The 22,816-nt window shown below is 48.6% G+C and overlaps 1 protein-coding gene across 3 annotated transcripts in view; it reads left to right on the forward strand.

Moving 5' to 3' along the window:
• The window catches only part of LOC105188067 (uncharacterized), a 245,184-nt gene continuing 222,368 nt past the window's right edge, over positions 1-22,816 (forward strand). For 2 of the 3 annotated variants that reach the window (XM_011149315.3, XM_011149317.3), the window contains exons 1-2: positions 1-449; positions 4,132-4,599. In XM_011149315.3, the coding sequence (XP_011147617.1) occupies positions 4,559-4,599 (41 nt within the window). In that variant the 5' untranslated portion in view covers positions 1-449; positions 4,132-4,558. Of the gene's footprint in view, positions 450-918; positions 1,055-4,131; positions 4,600-22,816 lie in introns of those variants that run through there. The other variant, XM_025298990.1, reaches the window with a different exon arrangement.

Raw genomic sequence — 22,816 nt, forward strand, 5'->3', positions numbered from 1 at the left:
TCACAGGCGCTTAGTCCGAGTTCGACGTGCAGACGGTGTGTATTCCCGATCCGTATCGCTTCGTTTCGTGCGCGCGCGTTAAAGTGAATATACACTCAGCCCCGCCGTGCTACGTTCTCGTAGTCAGTCAGTCAGTCAGTCAGTCTCACTCCGCTCGTTCGTTCGTTCCGCACATCGCGCGAATCGCGGTCACCGGGTCGAATTTCGAGAACGTCTCGTCGCGTGCGCGCGGTCGCAGAGACGTCGTGCCTCGCGTCGTTTTCCGAGCGAGCCGAGATGCGTAGGAAGCCGGCCGTGCCAACAGCAGGATCCCCAATCGCATCGCACGTCTCCTGAGGTAGTGGTGGTGGTAGTGCTGTTGCTACTGCTGCTGCTGCTGCTGGTGGATCCTCTGTCCTAATCCGGCGGTCGCGCGCTGCCTTTGGATTCCTCGAAACCGGCGAAATGAGGTAAGCACTGAGCCGATCGATATATCCTTTCTTTACACTTCGCCATATTTGCATCTCGTACGTTTCGACAAATTTGAACGATCCGAGCGTGGAGTCACGTGACGGTGCGTGCGTGCGTGCGTGCGCGCGCGCGCGCGCGCGTAGGTGGAGGAAAATTCTCGATCAACCGACTACTTGGATATAGCGAGAAGTCTCTCAGCGCGATGCTCCAATTTCGAAAGCGCACGCAATTATTGATCGCGTCGGTGATCCCCCGGCTGCCGGAGCCGGTCGCGGCTCGCGGCAGGCCTTTTGAATCGATGGTGCGATCTCTTTTCGCAGCGGAAACGATCGGAAACACGGGGGGGGGGTTGAGTCGTAGTCGCGCGGCGTAGGAAACAACGGCGTCGTTTGTCGCGTCTGTCGCGGCCAACTTCACGCGGAACTTGATCTCGATGAGCGGCCATTATCGATGGATACTTGTTCGTGCGTGCACGGATCGGTGCGCGTTCGCGGTTCCCGTTGATCAACGTTCGGCATTAATTACTCGTTCTCTCCAACACACACACACACACACACACGCTGCTTTGGGCTACACAAACTTCACAGAGGTCAAGCTGGACGAGGTATGTACGAGCGCGCGATATGTTTCAAACAGTCGAATATTCGAGGCACCTTGCGCCGCTCAAGTATCTCAATAATACTATACGCCGTAATGGCGTAGTTGTTACAAATTACTAGGTACGTCGGCTTCGTCGCGAATATCGACGCGTCGCTATCGCCTGGAATTGAGCCATTCGAGTGACGGATCGTTCGAATTTTCGAAAGACAGGTTAGGTCAGGTAAGAGCGCTATGGTTGCGAAAATACATCTCGCAATTTTTCTCGTAATTAATCTCGTAATTTTTCCGCCTTTTTATACGAACATAGCGCGGCGGCGTAATTCGCTCCATTTAATCGGTGGGTCGATTTTGTGTATCGATGCGGTCGAATTCGGCATGAATATTTCAAGAATGCGTTTCAGCGTACGATAATGCTGCAGTATTCGACTTTTATCTCTAACATGTAATCCGATTACCGATACGATTTGCAATATTTCATGAAATTTATCGCCGCGTAGCTTAAGCTATTATAACATGCAAATAAATTACTGCAATCAGATATCACAACCGGTTCGAGTATTAGCATAGTTTTTTTTTTTTTTCGATATCAGCAAGTTGTTATTAATTGACAGAACGAATCTTCCATTTATAACTATGCCTGGCGTGTTTAATTGATTTATAACGAGACGATAATGCATAGAGAGAAAATTCTGCAGCAGTCCATTGATTAGAAATACGAAGAATCTCGCGCTCTGTACGAATATCCCCTTGAATGTCGCGCGGAGCAAGGTCATTAAAGAAAAACCAGCTTCGTCCCCATCCGCGGCGGTGGCGATGCGTTAATTCACCAGATTGTAAAATGGATGCCTACGATTTACTTCACTTTTACTGAAAACGAAACTGGGCGAAACTGTTATCCCAGCCCAGAAAATTACCGTGACGATACCATATGTTATTTTCGATGCGCGCTCATTATTAACGACGTAAACGGAGATAATGTCGGGTTTTAATTTTACACAGGGTTTATTTCTACATCTCCAATGCGAGAAAGGTGAGAATCCGCGCGGTACGTCGTCCGCGCGCGTATACACTTTCCTATGCACGATTCGAATTGTACGACAATTCTCAGTGGTAGTCATTAATCTTCCACGATGCTCTTTTTAGTATCTGTCCGCCGGCGCGAAGTCATTACAGTCGTGTTATTTGCGTTCGTGTATCACGCTTGTACATTATGATAGCCGTCGTCGATGCGATGCGACGTTTAAGCGGCACGGCAAATAAAATACCGCTCGGTCTATTCATATTTGTACTTTGCCCTTACTTACGCACGCTGAACGCTCGAAACGATCGAAATAGCCTTTCAGCGCGGGTTATGCAATTTCGCAGCAATTGGATGTTCAGCTGCATCGATCGTGATTGGTTACAAACCAATAGTCTCAGAAAGCAAAGCAAGGTCGCTCTGACGCGCTGGGATACGAACGTCATTTCCCAGCTCGCCACGCCGCAGATCGGAAATCAATGTTTGCATTTCGCTCGTACCGCAACGCGCAAAATCGTTTGTTTTTCTACCTTTTTCCGAGCGAAAAATAAAATTCTATTTCGCTCTTGTTTGTCCACGTGTATCAATCACGAAGTATTTTTCTTACACCTACGTACAGATTTAATGTCGGATGATTGCGAGAAAAAAATCCTTGCAAAATATTTTCAATCCACGTGAGAAAAGAAAGAAACGTGTCGATCTCTCTCTCTCTCTCTCTCTCTCTCTCTCTCTCTCTCTCTCTCTCTCTCGCTCGCGTATCCCTTCGTGTGGATAATTAGTTTGAGATTCGACTTGCAATTTTCAAGCTCACAATTAACGAGCTACATAATTAAAATTCGTTCAGTTCAACTTTTATTGAAACCGGCTGCTTCTAATGGAACATAATTATAGTAAAATAACAACGACGCACATCCTCAACTTGCAGTAGGAATAATAAATTCGTATTCGAGATAATTCGCGCACAAATCAAGAGCATCTCGTTATTGCTCTCCGTTGAAAGGGAAAAACGCGTCTTTTTCGAGGCGAATCAATTTTTTCGGACAGTTCATAAAAGACGCGCGCACTTGAAGAGAGTGCTGCCGATTAATTATCGTCTTAATTAAAAGGACGTGATTTATTATTCGACCCTTAATCAACGGGTTCCGCGCGGCGGCTCGGCTCGAGCGGGCTCGATTCTCCTCGGCCAATTAAGCAGCTATGTAAAAGTGATTTTCGATATTCAAATAATCGCACTTGGAACGTTTCTTTGAGGAAGCGGCGCTCGTGTTATCGATCAGATTTTCACTCAGGACGACGATCCCGCGAAGGACCGTAAATTATTCCGCGACCGTCGGTATAAATATTTTCGGAACGACACACTTTATCATTTATGCGATCCTTTGTGAATGGAAAATAGAATCTTTGCGAGCGTGTGTTGTGTTACGTGATGCGCGTTCGCGTCGTAAAATGGAGCAACGTGATATCGCACCGCGTCGCACCAATGAAAAAAGTAAATTATCGTGCGAGCAATGTTTGGTGTAAAATGCGTACGTTAACGATCGTGTGGAATTATTGTTACCTGTTTTCGAATTTCCTCTGGCGAAGCAACGCACGATCGGGCTCGGAATTTATTTTCCGCGAGAAATAATATCACCGTGCGTCGCGTTTACAAATATCTCACTCAGCTATAATTTCAAGCTGAAATAATATCTCTGATTTATCGTTGCGTCCCAACGTCGATGAACTCTCGTACCCGTATACCTTCGCAGCTTTTCCAAAGACTCGTTCAGCGGATCTTCGTCGGATTTTCGGACAATAAACGTCGCTGTAATCGTGACTGAAGTACTCTTTGAACTCGCTATATTTTCTTACGCATACCGCGTCAATTGATTCGAAAATTCTCAAGTCAAGGTCGGTCGCAACGCCGCTTTCTTCTAGAGACAAGTTCTTCTCTTCTGGGGAAGAGAAATTAAGAGAATTCCTACTGACGCGCTTAACAACCTAGTCCCGCGCAACACGCCCAGTGTCACGCACGTTTTAAAACCCCACGTCGATCTTACGTGCCTTTGTCACTCTGCTTCCAGATGTCCGGCGAATAAGGGCGCGCAGTAACGAGGATGACAAGAAGCTGCCGGGCAGGGAGCCGGAGAACGCGATCCGTGCCGTACCGTGACTGAAAGTGGCGATTTCGCAAAAGCGTCGAACACACGGCTGACGATCCATCCCGTCGTTGCCGTCCATCCCATCATCGGCTAGCTCGATCGGTCGGTGTCGGCGGAAGTCGTGAGAGACTTGAGAAGAGACCGCGCGCGAAAGAAAGAACTCATTCGCGGGGGCGATCATGGTGTGACTCGTGCGGGCCGATAGAGATCCTCCGGAAAGATCGACGAGGTCATCCGGTGGTTGTGTGGTCCCGGTAGTGATCGGTTGTGTTGTTGGTGCTGGTGCTTCATACGTAGCTGCGAGTCGGAAGCCCGTTGGCGTCTAGGCCTCGTTCTCATCGGTCTCCTCATGCTGGGAGTGCTGAAGCGGCGCTGGAAGCCATCGAAACGGTGAGTGAAAACACAATCATCGGCCTGATCGCCGATTTACTCATTGCATTACATTGCTGCAGCGACAGCGCGCAATTCTTCCTCCGCGAAAAAAAAGTGTCCGCTCGGTTCGCCGGGTTTTGAAGCAGTCTTCTATGAAAAGAATGTTGCCACAAGGTGCACTTTTGTTCGGTACCTTGATACAAGTGAAAAAAGAGATCTCGATAGTTTTTACATCAATGTTCCCCTCTATGCTTTCAATTATGCCTTTCACAATTATGGCTTTCAATTATGGATAATTAAAAAAGTTGCCCCATCTCTGTTTTAGCTGCAGATAAAATAGATGTTGAGAGAAAGATAAAAAAGTACGATTTTACCTTGCCCGAATGATCTCTTTTATTATCGAGAGAGTCATTTTATTAACGTCGCGAGTTTTAATTCGACGTTTCTATTGATTTTGGAATGTTTTTTTTTTCTAATTAACACGAAAGATAACGAGCGTAGAGAATGAAAATAAATCGTGCCTCTTGAAAGCACTCGAGCAGATCTTTTTACGCGGCCATGTTATTTCTTGGAAAAAAAACATCTCTCGAGTGGAGAAATTTAAGTCTTCCTGCTCGTGCATCATGTGTCGCGTCAGTTACTTAAAACTTGGATTTCTCTCCCGGGTTTCCGGCGTAACTTAATAAAGAAGGGCACTAGTTATACGCGTTAAAAGATGATGGCTGGCAAATTGCATCGGTCCTACCGGTTAGCTGACACACAGCCAGGACCCTCGCGCTCTTCCACTGAAAATGATTTATTTATTTCCCGGAGACAAGGGCTAACCCTGAGGGCCAACTCTGAGAATGCCCTCGGTTAGCTTTGGGTTAACTCTGGGTCATCGCTCGAGTCGCGCGTTAACCCTTTGTGTCGGAATATAACGAGTGACACTCAACCGCGATCGTATTTCACAACGACGACGACAACGACGACGACGACGACGACGACGACGACGACGACTCCGCGCGAGCGTTCGTTTTTTAAAGGGCAGCGCGCTCGAAATTATTTTTAACGCGCGTTCCGCGGCCATTACGTCGTCCCTTTGGCGAGTGAAAGAGAGCTTCGTGAAACGCGGAACGGATAACCATTAATCGTTTTCCCGTTTCATCGCAATTAAAAATGCCATCGCGCGATGACGGCAAATAAATGTTATTTGCTCCTTTTTTACGTGCCTTGAATAGTGAATTGTATTTTATGAAACGTGATTTTATCTCGTTTGTTTATACTGTGTTACTTGAATTTCTGTGGAATATACTACCGCTTTTTCATATGTTTAACATATGCGATTCGAAATTTAATATTCATCTATCGTAAGTCTTGCAAATATTGATTTTTCATTTAATAATATTTCTTGGCCCCTGCAAGTCTCGTTATGAGCTTGTTCACTGTCGTGTTCTTTCCAATTTTTTTTGTCCAATTCTCTTGTCGTTCCGAATTCAAATTCAAATTGCTATTGAAGCTTCTAGATATACAATTGTTCTTATAATTCTTTTCTTTTCAGCTCGAAAAGAAGAAAAAAGAACATATTGAGAAAATAAAGTGTGTTATTTTATTATATATCCGTTACACATACCTTTACATACCCTTACACATACACATTCACCCATTAATCTTTAAGCTTCAGTAGAGGCAGTAGAATAGCAGTAAATATTGTTATTGTAGCATTGAAAGAGGACGATAGATTGCTCATTGACTGAATAGGACGAAACTTGCGGGATAAATGTAGAAGCAAAATTTCGACTCGAATGCATACAGCGATTTAAATATTAAGTACGATGAAAAGATATCCGACGAGGAAAGCGATGGAATGCGAGGTTGCTAGTGCCCTTTGATGGCGTACAGTCATCAGTTTATCAAGTTTAGTGATAGTTATGGAATTCGGGGTCTATACCCATATGACGCATGGTAATTGCATGTCGACATTACCGCGACAAGCGAGTCAAACGGCTGTCATGCTATACCGACAGCGTGTCAGCGTTGCGATTGACGTTGCAATTCCGCAAACACAGCGGCGAGAAGGAAGGGCCAGGTGAAATCTCTCCCCTCGAGAGATTAATAGCGCGTCGATAGCGTATTAGAGAAATGAAGAAAAAGAAAAAGCAAAAGCAGCGACGATCGCTCGGTCGTCTTCGATGAATCAAACGACGCGGCTTGTCCACGTTGTGATAAATCACAGTGACAGCGTACGTTGCGCGTTTACGTGTGAGTCCTCCGCGTGAGCAACATTATTGACAGTTGGATAAATAATTCCGTGCGACGCAATCTCGCGTATGTGGCCCGCATATAACGCGAGGCATAGCCGCGCATAATGAGCCTCGTCTCGGGGCCAATTGGAGGGAATTATCGTAACACCTGCTGCGCGCCGGGCCCTTAATTAATGCCCAACGCGTCTCCGACGTCGCGCCGAGAGACGACGGAAAAAGCGGTAATACCGGGGGCGCCGCGATAACGCGCGACCAGCACGAGAAACCGTGACGTGGGGTATAAATTTCCTCCGCGGCGAACCCGCCGCACCGATTAAGACTTCCATCTCCGCCGAGCGTTATCGATGCCTCCGCGCCGCGGATTAAGCGCGTTCGCCGCTAATTGATAACCCGGCCAGATACATCACGGCTTTATTAAGCGCGTTGCAATCTCACCGCGGGGGAGAGAGAAAGAGATGCATCGGCGGGCTATCGACTCGCCGCTAGAGTTGCTCGCGCGCGCGCGCGGATGTAAACGCGTTTTCGATACGCCTCCGCAAACTGCGAAACTGCGGTAAGTGAATATTCCGATAATTTATCTCTGGTCTTGTGTGAAAATTGAATTCCGGGAATATGTGACTCTGTTGATTGCGCTCTGCAGGAACGGGGGAGGGGGGGGAGTATAGAAAATGGAATTTACGAGTAAGACGGAATATTGAAGATTCTTATTTTTTGAGAGTCATTCTTCTCTATATAGGATGTCAGACAGTGATAAAGTTGTATTACTGAGAGAAACGGTAAAAATATTTTAGGGGGATGATTGATGATGAGCTTGAGACGAGAGAGCAATTGAAGATTCTTGTTTCTCGAGCGGCATTTTTCTATCAAGTTACGAAATTGCATTATCGACAGAAATATGCAGATATATATTTAGGGCGTTTTACTAAGAAGAAGGGAAGCACGACGACTTGGGCTATATCTCGATCACGCTCTTATCGACTTGTCTCGCGTCGACGTAAAGTCGGGTATCGCGTCGTGGCTTCACGTTTCTCGAGACGTTTCACAATCCTAATCGCGGATAATGATCTCGCTTGGCGCAAATGCGTGGCCGCGCGGAAAATCATCATCCGGCCAGGTTTGCTCGTCTCGCGCTAACGGCCGGTGACGCGGGAACGCGCGGCGGAACGACGAGTGGCTGGAAAATTTACGGCATCGGCTGGGATTACTTTGCGCGCTGAGTGCGCTTCCTCCGCGTTTTAACTTTTCCGAAGCCCCACGGCGATTAATTCACGCGAGTCCACGTCGGCACGCAGGAATTTACGCGCGACATTCGCGGCCGCGCCACGGAGAGAGAGAGAGAAAGAGAGAGAGAGAGAGAGAGAGAGAGAGAGAGAGAGAGAGAGAGAGAGAGAGAGAGAGAGAGAGAGAGAGAGGGAGAGAGAGAGAGAGGAAGTTACGCGGCGGTGCGCTAATTTTAGAAGTATCACCGCGACCGATCTTTTCTTCGCGGGTATAACCGCTTAACTGCCGCGGTAGAATGTAGCAGCGCCTGTGATCTTGTCCTTTCATATTTCGCGAAAGAGGAATGCATCTCGTAATTTATCGCGACGTCGGTTGAACATCGAAACGTATTAGCGCGCAGAGGCGGTTTCTAAAATGAGAACCCGCCGGTAAACGGCCGCTAATTAACATTTACACGGCTTTATGTATAACGTTGGGAGATTACACGCCAACGGGGCAGACAGAAGTGAGCGCAACCGGCTACATAGTGGTTAATAATAACGCGCGTGATATATTTATAGAAACGTCCTTTTTCTTTCTTTCTTTCTTTCTTTCCATAAAGTTCCAGCGATCGACGCGATTTATTTTAATCGTCTCATGATGCTGGGTATCTTAGTGCTTAATAAGACTCGCGTGACACTTTTTTATGCAAGCTCCACAGACTGCATGTCGGATCGCGCGTATTAGGTTCGCCGATATTTTCTAGTTGGCGCGGTGAAGTCACATACAAACGCGATTTTCACAAGCGGGCTTTCTACCGTCGCATTGCATGAGTGGAAAAATGTAAACGCATAGAAAATTCAGAGTGCTAATGAAATTACGTGCGTTTGCCGGACGCGCTCGGTACGGCCATTAACACTTAAGATTTTACCGGAGTATTCACGGGTTAAGTCGAGACCGGTTATGCGGGAATCGATGCTCGAATAAGCAGCAAACAAAGTGGAAAGCACGCGTTTTCGAGTCGTTTAACCCTTTGTAGTCATACGTCGAGGTCGAGCCTCGATACATATTGAATTATCGGTATGAGAATCGGTATCTCTCCTAGCAGATCGATCGACACGAAGTGAACCTTTCCACATGGTACGTGAATTTATGAGTCATTGAAATTCTGCTTCTCGTTTCTCTCACTCGGGAACAAACGCGAATGGTATAATTATATCTCGCGAATTAAATTTTCGATTCTCCCTAATAAGTTACAGAGAATGTTTGAGAAAGTAAGGAAAAAATATATCGAGCAATCTTTTGGGATTTCTTCGAAGCCGCGCGTAATAGATCGGGAAGCCTCTTTCCGTTCCTACTTCATCCGTAGCTTGACACATGTTTATACAGCGAGTCGACATTCGAGTTGGAGCCGTCGCTCGTGAAAGACACTGCTACTCGTGTTTCGAGCTGCGTTTTGTTTTCGAGCATACGCATCCAGATGCACCCGCGGTCTATCGGACGCACGTGTTAACTTGGACCACGAAGGTCTATAAATTTTCCGCGTCCTGCGCGAGGGTTGCTTTTCTTCGGAATTGTTCCTTCTAACGTCTCATTTTTACTACGAAGTTGCAGCCGTAACAACCGAATCTGCTAACAAAGAGACCGGCGACAGTTTGATCTTACGGTTTATTTCGTTGAATGAAGCCGTCTAGTTAGTCTAAAATAATATTTCGCTAACTCATCTGTGGAATTTCGATGGTTGGAAGGGGGGAGCAGTAGTGACAGGTGCAGGTGGCGCGAGCAGCAGGGTCGATGAACCTGCTGACGCTGGAAACAGGTGTAACGACATTTTTCAAAAGGCGCGTCGAATGATGTCCGAGCGAAACTTTTGGTAAAACGACTCTCCCGAATCGACACGTGAATCGGATTCCGCCAAAAGCGGAAACTTCTCTCCCTTCGTGTGTATTTTCAAATAATATCGAACTTTCAGATATTTTCGCGATGAAACAGGAGCGCGCGATCACGAATAAAACTTGCAGTCGAATCGCGCGATTCGTTTGAACGCTGGTCGTTTTGGACGATCAGTTGTGTATATTCAGGTAGCTATTGAACATTGTTCGCGCAATGATACGAGCAAGAGTCAAAGAGCGAGTTTTAAATTCGAGAAACGCTTTAGATCGTGTCGACCGTTAACGTTAACGCCACAACACAGTGTGTATAGAGGCTATTAAAGTTTGAATGATCCGCGTAGATTTTAAACCCGCGGTAGATCGCGCCGTAAATAGTCTCGATTAAGGCGAGCTGCAAACTAGCTATGACAAACGGTGCATAAGTAACATTAATCAAGCCGGCAATTAATACGCGGGATCAATGATTCCGTAATTAAATTTCTACCAATTCCCAATCGTTGCGCATTGATTTACGCTCCCGAAAGGCAGCACGCGAAATTAGTAATTACGATTCTCGAGAATCGACGGCTTATAAGTGCGGGTTTTAGTATCATTTGCGAAACGCGCGCGTGCACTAACTTTGAGTAATCGCCGCGCGATCAAAGGTCCCGTGCGAGGTTTATGGGATACCTCGTTTCGTGGCACTCACGTACGTATCGCCATCGTTACACCGTACGATAATTGCCCCGTAATAACGAAGAAGTTGGACGCCAAAGCCTATTAATTCCGCCCAGTGCCGGACGGGGGGATAACGCGAGGAGATGTTTGCGCCTAAATGCATAACTGGCCGCGAATAAATCATCGTAGAGTTCCGTTTTAATTGAACACACACAGCGCGAACATTTCAGAGATATTTACATCTTTGAAGCGTCCTTCGCCCTGCATATGTCACCCGGCGAGAAAAGGAAAAGGAAAGTTTCGGCCGTGCACAATTTTCACGTACATTGCAACACGTCGAGGCGCCGTTTTGCTCGGCGGAATATTTCTCGACGTATTGAAATACTCTTACGCGCGCGGCTGGACCTCGAATTGTTCGAGGTCGGCATTTCCCGGCGACGAGTTTCTCAATTAGTTTCTTGAACGAAAATGAAGCGGTCGCGTGACGCGCGACGCGCGACGCGCGACGGGGACGGCGAAAATCGCGCTGCTGACCGACTACGAGAATAGGTTTTGGCGTACGACAGAGGGAGAATATATAGGTTGCGGAAAATGTAAATCATGCGGTAGGGAGATGCACCGTGTGTGAACGAGCGAATGGGCGCGTCGGATCTCGCCGTCGTTTCTCGCCGTCGTTTCTCGTCTCGCGGTAGTCTCTAGATAGAGACGCGCGACGCGACCATAGTGAACGATTTTTTGGCAGCATAAAAGTTTTGCACCTGCGAAACAGCTTGGCTACACTAAAGTCGACGTCGCGGTCGTGGTGTCACAAGCGAAATGAAAAATCTCGTCCCTCGGGACGACGCTCATTTTCATAATCGCCGAATTAAAAGGCTGTGTTTCGAGTCGAGCTCGGCGCGAGCTCGGCGACATGAATTTCGTCGTGGCGCCTGATCGCGCGCGCGCGCGTAATTAATCCGCTGTTTCGCCGTGACTTTGGTCACACACGGATGCAAGCGTGATTGTCCCAACGCGCGAACAAAGGACAATCGCAAGATTTCTCCCATCAGCCCGCGGGCAGTCGGGCATTTGTCATTACGGTTTGCGAGATCAGTATATCACTCGGCTAGAGTATCGTTTCACATTCGCGACGCGACCAACATGCTCTTGCCATTCACTCCGACGCGCGATGCCCGCGACTGCATAGCGTTGGAGTTGCGGCAGTTTTTTCTAAAAATACAGCTGCTCTCTCGCGCGCGCGCTCGCTCTTTTTCTTTCGACAGTGTCAAATTCGTGGCTACGCCGGGCTAAAACGTCCGGGTCGTTCGCCGGAGCTGGAATTCGCGATTCGCGTGGCCGATAAAGCGTGAGTGTTATGCACCGGCTAATCCGCTAATTGGTGGGCGCGGGGAAGCGCGGCAAATTGGGCTAATACAGAGCAAACGGCATGACGCCTATAAATACCGACATTGCGGAGAGCGACTTCGACGCCCAGCCTGACTCTGGCCGCGTTTCACGTACGCGATGTTGGCGACGGAATTTATGGCGCCGATTACACCAACGGCTAATGAATACACGAGCGGGCCGTTTAGAACTTTTTGATTGAACTATGAATCCGTGAGCGCGCTCTTCGGCGGATTTACGGGCTCTTCATTCCTCTACGGAGGAGCGTGCTCCATCCTCTATCAATTTATTAGCGTCAGCTCAATCTGGTAGCCGTTATTAAATAGACGATTATAACTCTGGTAACTTTCTCTCTCTCTCTCTCTCTCTCTCTCTCCCTCCCTCTCTCTCTCTCTCTCTCTCTCTCTCTCTCTCTCTCTCTCTCTCTCTGTCTGTCTGTCTCTGTCTCTGTCTCTCTCACTCTCTCTCTCTCTCTCTCTGTCTGTCTGTCTCTGTCTCTCTCACTCTCTCTCTCTCTCTCTCTCTCTCTCTCTCTCTCTCTCTCTCTCTCTCTCTCTCTCTCTCTCTCTCTCTCTCTCTCTCTTTCTCTGGCCGTAGCAAAGTTGGTCGCGCTGCAAGAAAGCTTCCGGCGAAAGCTACGTGCGTACGCGGGAAATTTGTCAGATTTCCGCGAACCCGTGAAGTAAGTTTCACCGTCGATTTTGCGCCTCGCTCGCTTCGTCCATTCTCGCTTTGCATCAAACAGCCTTTTTTATTCCCCCGATTTCCTAAGTATCATTGCGCGTTGCGTCACGCGAGTGATTAAGCCCTCAATGTTAGCCGTCGCGTGACCTACGGCAACGATGATGAATCATTCGCGCTCGTAGCCCGGCCGACCGGTAACACGCGACTGGCTTTATCGTGAATTATCGTGCTGATCATTTTGAAAATCGACGAGCGAGCCTCGGTCTCTCTCTCTTGTAATCGCGAGAGTGCTCGTTCAAGGCCACGAGGTAATAGAAGAAAGCTCTCGGTTTCTCTCTTCCTCTCTCTCTCTCTCTCTCCTCACTCTTGGCACGGCGCCGGCGCGGGCGGCTGCAAATTGTTTCCACGTCGAAACTCCCCCGTTTTCCTTCCCCTCTTTTTTTCGAAGACTCGGAGAGATTAACGGGGCGATACGTTCTGAATGCGCCACCGTGTACAACGACACGAGAGGGGACTTGAAGAGCTCGAGGGCGCGCCGTGGAGGATCCCGCTACCTCACCCTCACGAGATACACCGGGTGGTGCACGGTGTGCTCCTATAAAAAGTTCTTAACGACCTTTCTAAATGCATTCGGTGCCTCGCCGCGAGCGTCATCGCACGACAAGGGCATCCATTAGAGTGGCGTTACGCGTTTCGTCGCGTCGCGTCGAGGCGACAAAGGCGACGGCTCGGCGCGCCATCCTCGAGCCCCGCTAGAGAGTGTCCTTTAGTAGGTAATAACTAATTTTTTAGCTGCCGTCGTTTTCCATAAGTACGTCGCCAAAGTCGACTTACTTCCTGGCCTTTAATGAGATTAATCGGTCCTCGGTGTTTCGTCGGCGACGCGCGCGGAATTTTCGGTGTGTTTAGCACTGATTTTTGCGCCAAGACTTTCGATCGTTTCTAAGAACGATTCCTTGATTATGAAGAAAAATATCTGTGTTGTTCGCCACGTATATGCGCAGCAACTTTGGCAATCGCCTCGCGGTAAGAACCCCGTGCCTCGAAATGACGTCGCGGAGAAAACAGCTAAATGAACGAAGAAAAATTGTCGGAATTAGGTTGATTAATTATTGTCACGTGCGGCCGCAGGTAGACACGAGAGCATTGGACTTGAATGCGCGAGAAATGAAAATACCCGACGGTGAAACGAATTAAATGCGCGCGCGACTCTGACGCGAGAGTCTGTCTAATCGCCTTCGTTCGCGCTCTATACAAAATTAGCGTACGATTCAACGACGCAAGTAAAATGGAGAATGTTCTCTCGCCGGGCGAATTAAAGGTCGGGCCGGTCCTCGCGTGCGCGTTGAAAAAGGTAACGACTTGTTTCGAGCAGATCCACGATTGCGACACCACCGACGGTGGCCAAAGAGAAAGAGAACGAGAGGAGAGTAGTAGGAGCTGCGACGTGCTCATTCTTAAACTGCCTCCATTCAGCCGCAAGAAGTGTCGCAATCGATTACACGGACGTTTCATTCATGAAAATGTGGCCGGCGCACCTTTCGCGCGTTTCGGCCATCCTCAGCGACATAAATGGACTTTCGAAGGAATTGATAAAAGTGGCTCCGCCGCTTTTGAGTTTATCACATCGCCGCGCCGTTGCGTTTCCTCGGTTATTCTTCTTAAAGCATTACCTTGATTGCATACCGCTTATTTCTCGTGGAATCGCTCGACGTGTTCGACGTGTTCGACGGATAACCCGTTGACCGTTGACAAGCGAACAAGCGAACAGGCGGAACTGTTTTATATTTTCTTTTTCAAATTGCTTATAATTATATCGGATGTAATATTTCATCGCTTTGAAGTGTCATATTTCGCCAATTTCGCCAGTTTGGCAACTTTCACCGAGAAGACTCGGCGAGACTGGCAAGACAGAGAGAGGTCGCTACGAATTTCCAGATTGGCTGTCACAGTCTCGCGTTTAATGACGATTTACCGGATTAGCCGTAAAATGTTAACGTACGAGAGAACGTGGCATTTGAGCGCGAATGCGTGAGTGCGAAGATTCGGCGGTGCGGCGCGGCGGGACGGGGGCCGATCGTGCAGAATTTCGCGGGCGATTCTATTCGCGGCTCTCGCGTTATCGACTAAACAAAGGCGGCTGTTCCCCATTGACCTTTGATTCGAGCCGGCTCGATGCGGGCTCTCGCGGTTCGCGCCAGCGGGGAAAAGGTGAAAAGACCAGGTATAAGTTCATCCGCGTCTAAAGGCGGCGCGACACAATCGCTCGCCGCGCGAATATATTTAAATTTCCGGCCCGTCCGCGCGACACGAGAATGCAAATGTCGCCGTGGATTTTAGTCGGGCACGACCCGCGCCGCCTCACCGCCTGTCGCATGCGAGCGCTCCACACGCGAGATAAATATTTAAATTTCATCGCGTTATTTGAATATCCAGATAGCAGAGGGAGGGAGGGAGGAAGTGGCTCGCGAACGAAATCGGAGAATGTGATTATTTACGGGCCGCGAGTATGTGCTTAATATTCGCGATACACGTAAGCAAATTTCCTGCTCGTCCTGCTTTTTCATCCCTTCACTCGTGATAGTTTATCGTTTATCAAAAGTTGTCGGCGCACCGGCGGCGACCATCCTGTCCGCTCCGATCCGAGAAGAATTCGCCATTGAAAATGATTAATGCGCGACAAAACGCGTTGCAGCAAAATCGTCGGAGGGAAAATCGGGGATGATCTCTATTTTCCGAGGCTTTCCAGGTCAGCGGGCATCTCTTCCGTTTTCCTGCATAAGTTCATAAACATGTTTTCTTTCTTGCGCTAGTCGGAGTAATTGCACGTCACGCTTAAGTATCCAGCAGACGGACGTCGCAGTCCGTTTCTTCCTCTAGCGTGAACACGACCGGGGGATGTAACCGGGAAACGCATGGGAGAACAGTGTATGCACGCCTGGCTGCATCTGCATGCCCACTCGCTTCCCCTGTCCGTGTTTTTCCCGCGGCGGAACTAACAACCCCTAAATGACTCGTTCGAGCCCTCCTGCAGCAGTGTCTCTCGAGCGGAGGCACGTGAGAAAAAATCTGGGTTCTCCATGATGTTGCGGTTTTATCTCAGTCGTGTGATTCGCGTCCTCTTCCCTCTCTCCCCCCACTTCTTTCTCGCCTAGTTTTGTCTCGGCTCGGAGACTCGAAAATTAACTTCGTCAGGGGCGAAACCCGCCGCTCCGTTTCCCCGAACTCACGCGTCTGCTTTGTGTCAATCAAACGCGGATTCGCGTTTAAATTTGCACCACGATTATTTACGACGTTTTATTATTATAATCACCTCGATTGCACACGCAGACGCGCGCTTGATCCGCCTCCATGTGCTCGAGTCGGTGAAGAGAAATTGACAATGTGTGACACCCCATACGCTTACCGGGATAAAGTTTTAACTTTGATATTATTACGGATTGCTCTCACACTGACGCGCGTGCGCTCTTCTCCGCGGATGAAAGAGAGTGGAGAAGATTAAAAGTGCGAGAGGATGAAAGGTGGATGACGTTTGAGAGACACTGCTTTGCAGCGCGGTACAAAACACTTGCCTGAGGGTGCCGCGAAATTACACGTTAGGTCGGAAAATTGAGCCGAATGCGGGGAAACGATGATTCGGGCGAGAATCGTCCTCGGACGTGTGTGCTAGGTATATAAAGCGCGCGACGATGAACGCGACTTGCCCACCACCAACCACAGTGCGTATCTTCAATCTGCTCTCTCCGCACGGCGACGGAAGAAAACTTGTCGCGCTCGTGTAACGCGGACCGGCTCGCTCATTTGCAACATAAAGTGACTCGCTCATGCGAGACGATTGTTTGCGCGATAAATGTCCCGAGGCAATTTTTAAGAGAGCGGTGATATTTTTTTCTTTTTCCCTTTTTCCATCGCGGCTGAGGGCTTCCCTATGTTTTTTGAGCGGTGCGATTTAATTGGATATGCGTATGCATGTCACGATACGTGACGATAATCGAGCGGTATAATAGCGGTATAAAGCGGGCGACGCGGAAAATTGGACGTAGACAACTATGGGAAAACATAGCGTAGGGAACACATTATTTGTCGCGTAATGCCGAGTTACACGACTGTAGGAGCGCGCAGGAGCGCAGTCGTAACGATGTAGATTGTAGATCGAAGGACGAAAATTATAGACGCTCCCGGTATGGCGAATGCCACGGTTATAATATGAGATAAATGCGTATAAAATGTTTTTATGAATATCACCCCCCGCTGCACACGCACGAGTGTGCCCACCATTAACGTTCCAACGTTTTGCTTTCTTTTACGACTTTCTTCTACTCATTTTCAGCCGCGCGATAAGAAGCACAGCGCGCGTTACATCGCGCTGTTTTATTTAAAGCTCCATGTTCGCTTACGCGAAACGGATTACGCGAAACCGCAGTGTGTCGTAAAACGACGACTCGTATTTCCGCTCAAAGGTACGTCTGCTGGCTCCCAGCTTGTCTCCCATCGAACTCGAGTGGTGTTTAAAGCCCATTCTGCCGGAAGTGGTCGGACACCGAGACCACTTCCGAGTGGCGCGGTGACAATCGCCTCTGAGAACGGTCACCCCTCTGCATTTTAAGAGCATTCTACCGACGAAAATTGAACGGGAAGCCGTGGGGACAGCAGAAATTTGCCGGGTCGATATCGATTTTCGCTTATTGAACTTTTGCGAGTTTATTTTAATCCCGAGCAGACATTGCGCGTTCTGTCGCTACCTTGTTCGCGCGCTGTTCTCTTGCAAATACGCCCGTCGATGTCGCCATTAGAAGTGTCTAAGAGGATTTCGCCGGATTACGCAATGTACAGTAATAACGTCGTGGGCGTGTATAAAATCTCTGCCAAAGCACAGAATAGTACTTTTCATGATTTCCATTCTTTCCAAACGTCCAGACGTCGACCAGACATAACCGAGACTTCAGATTTTCCTATTCTCTCTCTCTCTCTCTCTCTCTCTCTCTCTCTCTCTCTCTCTCTCTCTCTCTCTCTCTCTCTCTCTCTCTCTCTCTCTCTCTCTCTCTCTCGTGTCTATTTCAAATTGCATCTGCCACGGTACCGCATCGTCGACGTAAATACGATCGTCCCATTTCCCATTTTCCCCTCTTCCGAGACGACGTCGCGACGCCACCAACAGTCTATTCTTCGCCGCTTACGATATTAAGCCGCTACGTCGGCTGCACTCGCACCTCTGAGCGCGCGAGGCTTCGATCCGGTTACGCGGATCCGGGTAGTACGGAGCACTAATTCAGGGCTCTTTAAAGCGCGGACCGGTCGTCTAGTCGCCTCGTATGAAGTTTCCGCCGCTGCTCCGGCACATCACTATTAAGCACCGTGCAACACATCTCTCCCGCCAAGGGATTACAGGCGATACTTTATGAATGGCGCGATAAATCTCGCCGTTCGGTCTTTCGCGTAGCGGGGCGTGCGCGGACGCGTGTGTCGGCATTAAATGCACGCTTAATGCTCAAAGCGATTTATTACGAGGTTATTATGCCGCGTTGACCCGTTCCTCAGCCGCGTACAATAACCGTGCCTAAGAGGGGAAAAACAATCGACCGGCGACGGGCTTTCCCTCTCCGCGCAGAGAGGGAACTTCCCCGAGATTGTTATCTCGGGGATGTTCGCGGAGCAGCTGGAATCTCTCCTATACGGGCTCGCCGGCATAATCGGCCGAATATCCAGCCGGATTTCAGCTAGAGAGTGATGTAAGCTAGAGTAATTGAAAGTTTCGACATGGCTGGGAGAACAGACGGAGTTGTACATTTTCGAAGGACGGACTATGCTTCGGGCTGTAGAAATGGATGAATGTCAAGGTTACCTTGATTACGTCTTTCGTGGATAAATGAGATTTTCAGAGAGAGGAGGAGAGAGAGAGAGAGAGAGAGAGAGAGAAACGCGGTTTCCTCCGAAATCTTTATTTCGAGCGCCCACGGTCCCTCCACGTCTCTCGAGTCTTTGATCGCGCGTGGTTTTGTTGAGGATTTATATACGTATATACAAGCCTGTATAAGAGTTATCCGTAGGATGCTTCGCGTCCTAGATCGTATATTAAAGGAAAGAAATAAAGTGGACCGTGGGGTAATGCTAAGAAAGAAATTGTCGTGACTCGCGCGGTAAATAATTTATGTCGGACTTTTTCCACGAGAGACGAGCGAGCTCTCCTTTCGGTGAAAATAAACTTGGCATTTCGCCGCGCCACGGAAGAAAATATCCTTCTCTTAATTTTTTTTTTAATCCTCCACGCATTCGAAAGCATCGTTGCATATCGTAATTAATAAACCAGCCTTATTAGAAGCGAGACTTAAACGTTCCGCATTTTTTAACATATAATTAACGAACGAGCGCTGGTAAACAAATACATTTCTTCCTCTTTCTCTCGGCGAAGAATTTTATGAAATGTTTTAAAAAAGAAGGAAAGATTTTGATAATTGTCCCGCTGTTGAAGTAGCGACGGCACAGTGACAGCCGCTGTACGCGTCACGAAGTAACGAGGGTCAATGCAATTCAGGTTCGCTCGTCGTTACGCGTTTAATTCGCTTTATAATTAATTAATCCGCGAATCGCGCGCCGCCGGCGAAGTGAAAGGTTGCAAAGCTCGCTCACGCCGTTTAACAACGAAGCGGATCGATATGTCTGGCTGCTCGATATATTCGATTCGCCATATAATATCGCCGATTTATTTTCGATCCCGCCGTACTGTGTAACGCCTGTCATGCGATTCTCCGTGAGAGGACGCTTAATTGGCAACTTTCATAAGCGACGCGTTTAAAACGATACGCTCGTCCTGAATTTAGTGCGCTCTCGATACCTTTTAATAGCAGACTCTATTCGTCGACCGGTTCCTCTCGTCATCGACAGTTTGACGATCATGAACCATTATGCGCTCTCTCTCTCTCTCTCTCTCTCTCTCTCTCTCTCTCTCTCTCTCTCTCTCTCTCTCTCTCTCTCTCTCTCTCTCTCTCTCTCTCTCTCTCTCTATTACGCGCTACCCGCACGCATTGTACATTGCGAACGTGATACTCCTCGCCTCCGTCCTTCTCCGAGAGAGATGCATCGCAAAAGCGAGAGAGAGATAAGGAGAAGCGGTAACTCGAGCCCGCAAACTCTTATCCGGCTGGTTTCGCCGAATTTCTTCTCAGCTCAATCGATCGCTTCGAAACGGAGAAGTGCACCTTCGTCAGAAAAAGCACGAGGGCCTCCTCGTGCATGAGGGCCGATCTCTTTCCCCGTGATGTATGACTACCCTATTATTGATTCCCCGCGTGTACGGGCGAATTCGCCCGTACACGCGGAAAATCGGACCTCATTTTGTCGCGGCTGCGACAATTTCCCCGCGAAAGTGGAGAGAATTTTATACGGTTTATAAAAGTTTTACACGCTCGGTCATTATGTACTTTTATATATAACCTATTATTTTTCGCAGCACACTGCGCGTGTCCTCACATTGTTGCAGTCTGAAAAATTTATACGAACGTGCGTGTGCGCGCGCATGCGAGCGAAAATTCCTTTTAATATTCGCTAAGCTCGTTGCGCGCCAACGTTATTTTACTCGACGGTTCTTCAACATTTTATTCAATGATTTATTTTATTAAAACTTTGTGCGCGCCAAAAGTTACGCCGCATCGTGTGTGCCTATGTGTGAAAAATTAAAAACTCTCCAACGGGAGAAAGAGGAAGAGGGTGTTATACGCTAATTTATATTAAAATTCTACGCTATTTTATGTCGCGCGGTGCAGTCGGCCTAAAAATTAAAATCCCAGCTGCGGGATTTTAATCCTCAGAGAGCTCGCCTCCCATCGCTGCCGTCGTCGTCGTCGCTCAATCATTCGTATTAAAATTCCGTGCATTTGTGTCGCGACCTCGAAATTGGAGTCTTGTTTCCGAGCATTCACAATGCCGTATTACCGTTATCATTGTCATCGTGCGCTCCGAAGCACGAGGGGGCGCCGATGAGGTCGCGCCTCTCCAGATCGGCGAATTTCTGTTTGGCCAACCTCGCGCGGAGCGAGCCGAAGTCGCTCTCCTGGCACTCAAATCCGCGCCTGAATTATTCGTTCGAGTGTAATATCGTAAATGGAGATTGGACTCTTTTGTCGGGACGGCATTGTCGTGCGTCAATGGCGCCTCTTGAAGACGCGAGAGCGGATTGATTCGGATGCGAGCACTCGGCGGCACGGCACGACGCGGCATGGCGGCATGGCGGCACGGTACACGAGGAGCACGAGGGAGGCGAAATAGTTTGTCGTTCTCGTATTTGCCATTTTCCGAGCGGGCGAAGAAGAGAGAGAGCGAGAAAGAGAGCGGGAGAGAGAGAGAGAGAGAGAGAGAGAGAGAGAGAGAGAGAGAGCAGGAGAGAGAGAGAAGGGTCGTCGAACTCGTCCGCCATACGCGATGAGCGTGCAAACCGTGTTCTCGCCTCGACGCTGGATAAACACTCTTGTACCTGTCGGACTGCCGCTCGTACAGGGTGTCTCGACAGTCGTGCACTTTCTCTCAATCGCACGTCGAGATATACAACGAGACCGCTATAAACCGAACCCGCGATAGCTCGGGCTTCCGATAACACGAAGCGCTCCTCGAGCTCACACCGTGCGTTTTAGGATCGACGAGTGTCGCGCCCCGACGTGCACGCGTTTGCGGAAACGGCTAATCAGGAGAGTGGACTTGTTGTGTTCACTTGGAACTTTAGTCCTCGAAGTCCGCTCTCATCGCGATGCTCAGCGACGAAGGTGAAAAAAATCGCGGGAGGGTAAGTCGTGTTTCGATTGAAAGATCGGGAAGATGAGCCTGAAATTCTCGTCGGAAAATTTCGATCGGTAGAAGACGCGCGTTAGCTCTCGGTCACTCGGTATACGTGGCATAAATAAATGATTTCCCCTCGTGTCTTGTACGGTTGTTCGGTGAATTTTCTAAGCGGCTCCGTTATTCTCGAGAAAACATCGTCGAGTGCAGAAAAATCGACACAATAATGACCGGCTTGGGGGAAATGTTGCAGAACAGCTTCGACGTAATAAAGACTCGCGGCTCGTGATTTGCATTCGATTTATGATTTCGTGCTTTTCCAGCCAATTGTAATGTCGGTTGAATGTAATGTCACGTGAAAAATATTACACCAGTACCGGGGATGCGAATTGATAATTTTTCGAAGAATCTTCTCGCTCGCTTGTGTTGACGTGAGTAATTCGATCGATCTAATAAAAGTCACTTGTTTGTGTCGGGCGAGTGAATAAATAATTATTGCGCGACGGTTCGCACGCGCTTATATTATTCGGAAAATCGCGCGCACTACACGGCAGGAGACCGACGAATTTCGACGTGTTATACTATTTCAGGCGGTCGGTTAATACTTAAAAATGGCGAAGCGAGTTTGAACTTTCAGTGAAACGCGCGAGCTTGTATTTCTTTTACCAGACGTTGTGCAAATATAAGAACGGCCCGTTCTATTTCGTCGCGAAAAAAGGAGGGAACACGAAAAATACATGGCCGCCATATAGCCGCTTGTGCAAGGGGGCGAGAGAAAGACCAGGGGGAACTCGCTTTAATTATTCAGGCCCGGCGGAAGTAGTTAAACAAATTCCGGAAGGTAATTTCAAGTTAGAAAATAACCTATCCCCGTACACACTTTGTGGGAGCGAAAGGAAACTCTCTCACGCGCAGCGAGATATTTCTGCATCGCGACGACGAAATCCTCAGCGTTTCCCATTACGCGCGCACGAAATGAGGCCGCTCGGTTGATTAAAAGCGACGTGAAGAAAAGAAATTATCAGCCGCGTCCCCGCGGCATTACCCAGCGGCGAACGGGGCACGATTCGCGTCGTAAATATCCGCTCGGAATCGCACGCGCTCCTCTTTCGTCGCCGATCCTCCGTCTTTTCGGGAGGGGGCCGACACCCCGAAAATTCCGTCTGAAATTTAACGTGATTTCGTGCGTGTCGCGCAAGTGCACCGAAATTTCAAGTAGAATCTTGCCCAGAGAGTCTCCGGGCCTCGGGAGAATTGGCACTCTCGAAACTTCCTTGCAGTTTCTTAAGAGAATCGGCTGCACCACGGGTCGGTCCTTGGAATTTTCCAGAGCTCGCACATTCGCTCCGCGGGACCCGTGACCGAGTCTGAATGTCGCCGGGTGGAGGTTTATTGATTGGGCTAACTCTC

Source organism: Harpegnathos saltator, unplaced genomic scaffold (genome assembly GCF_003227715.2).
Source record: "Harpegnathos saltator strain DR-91 unplaced genomic scaffold, Hsal_v8.6 scaffold103, whole genome shotgun sequence".
In the NCBI taxonomy this organism is placed as follows: Eukaryota; Metazoa; Arthropoda; class Insecta; order Hymenoptera; family Formicidae; genus Harpegnathos; species Harpegnathos saltator.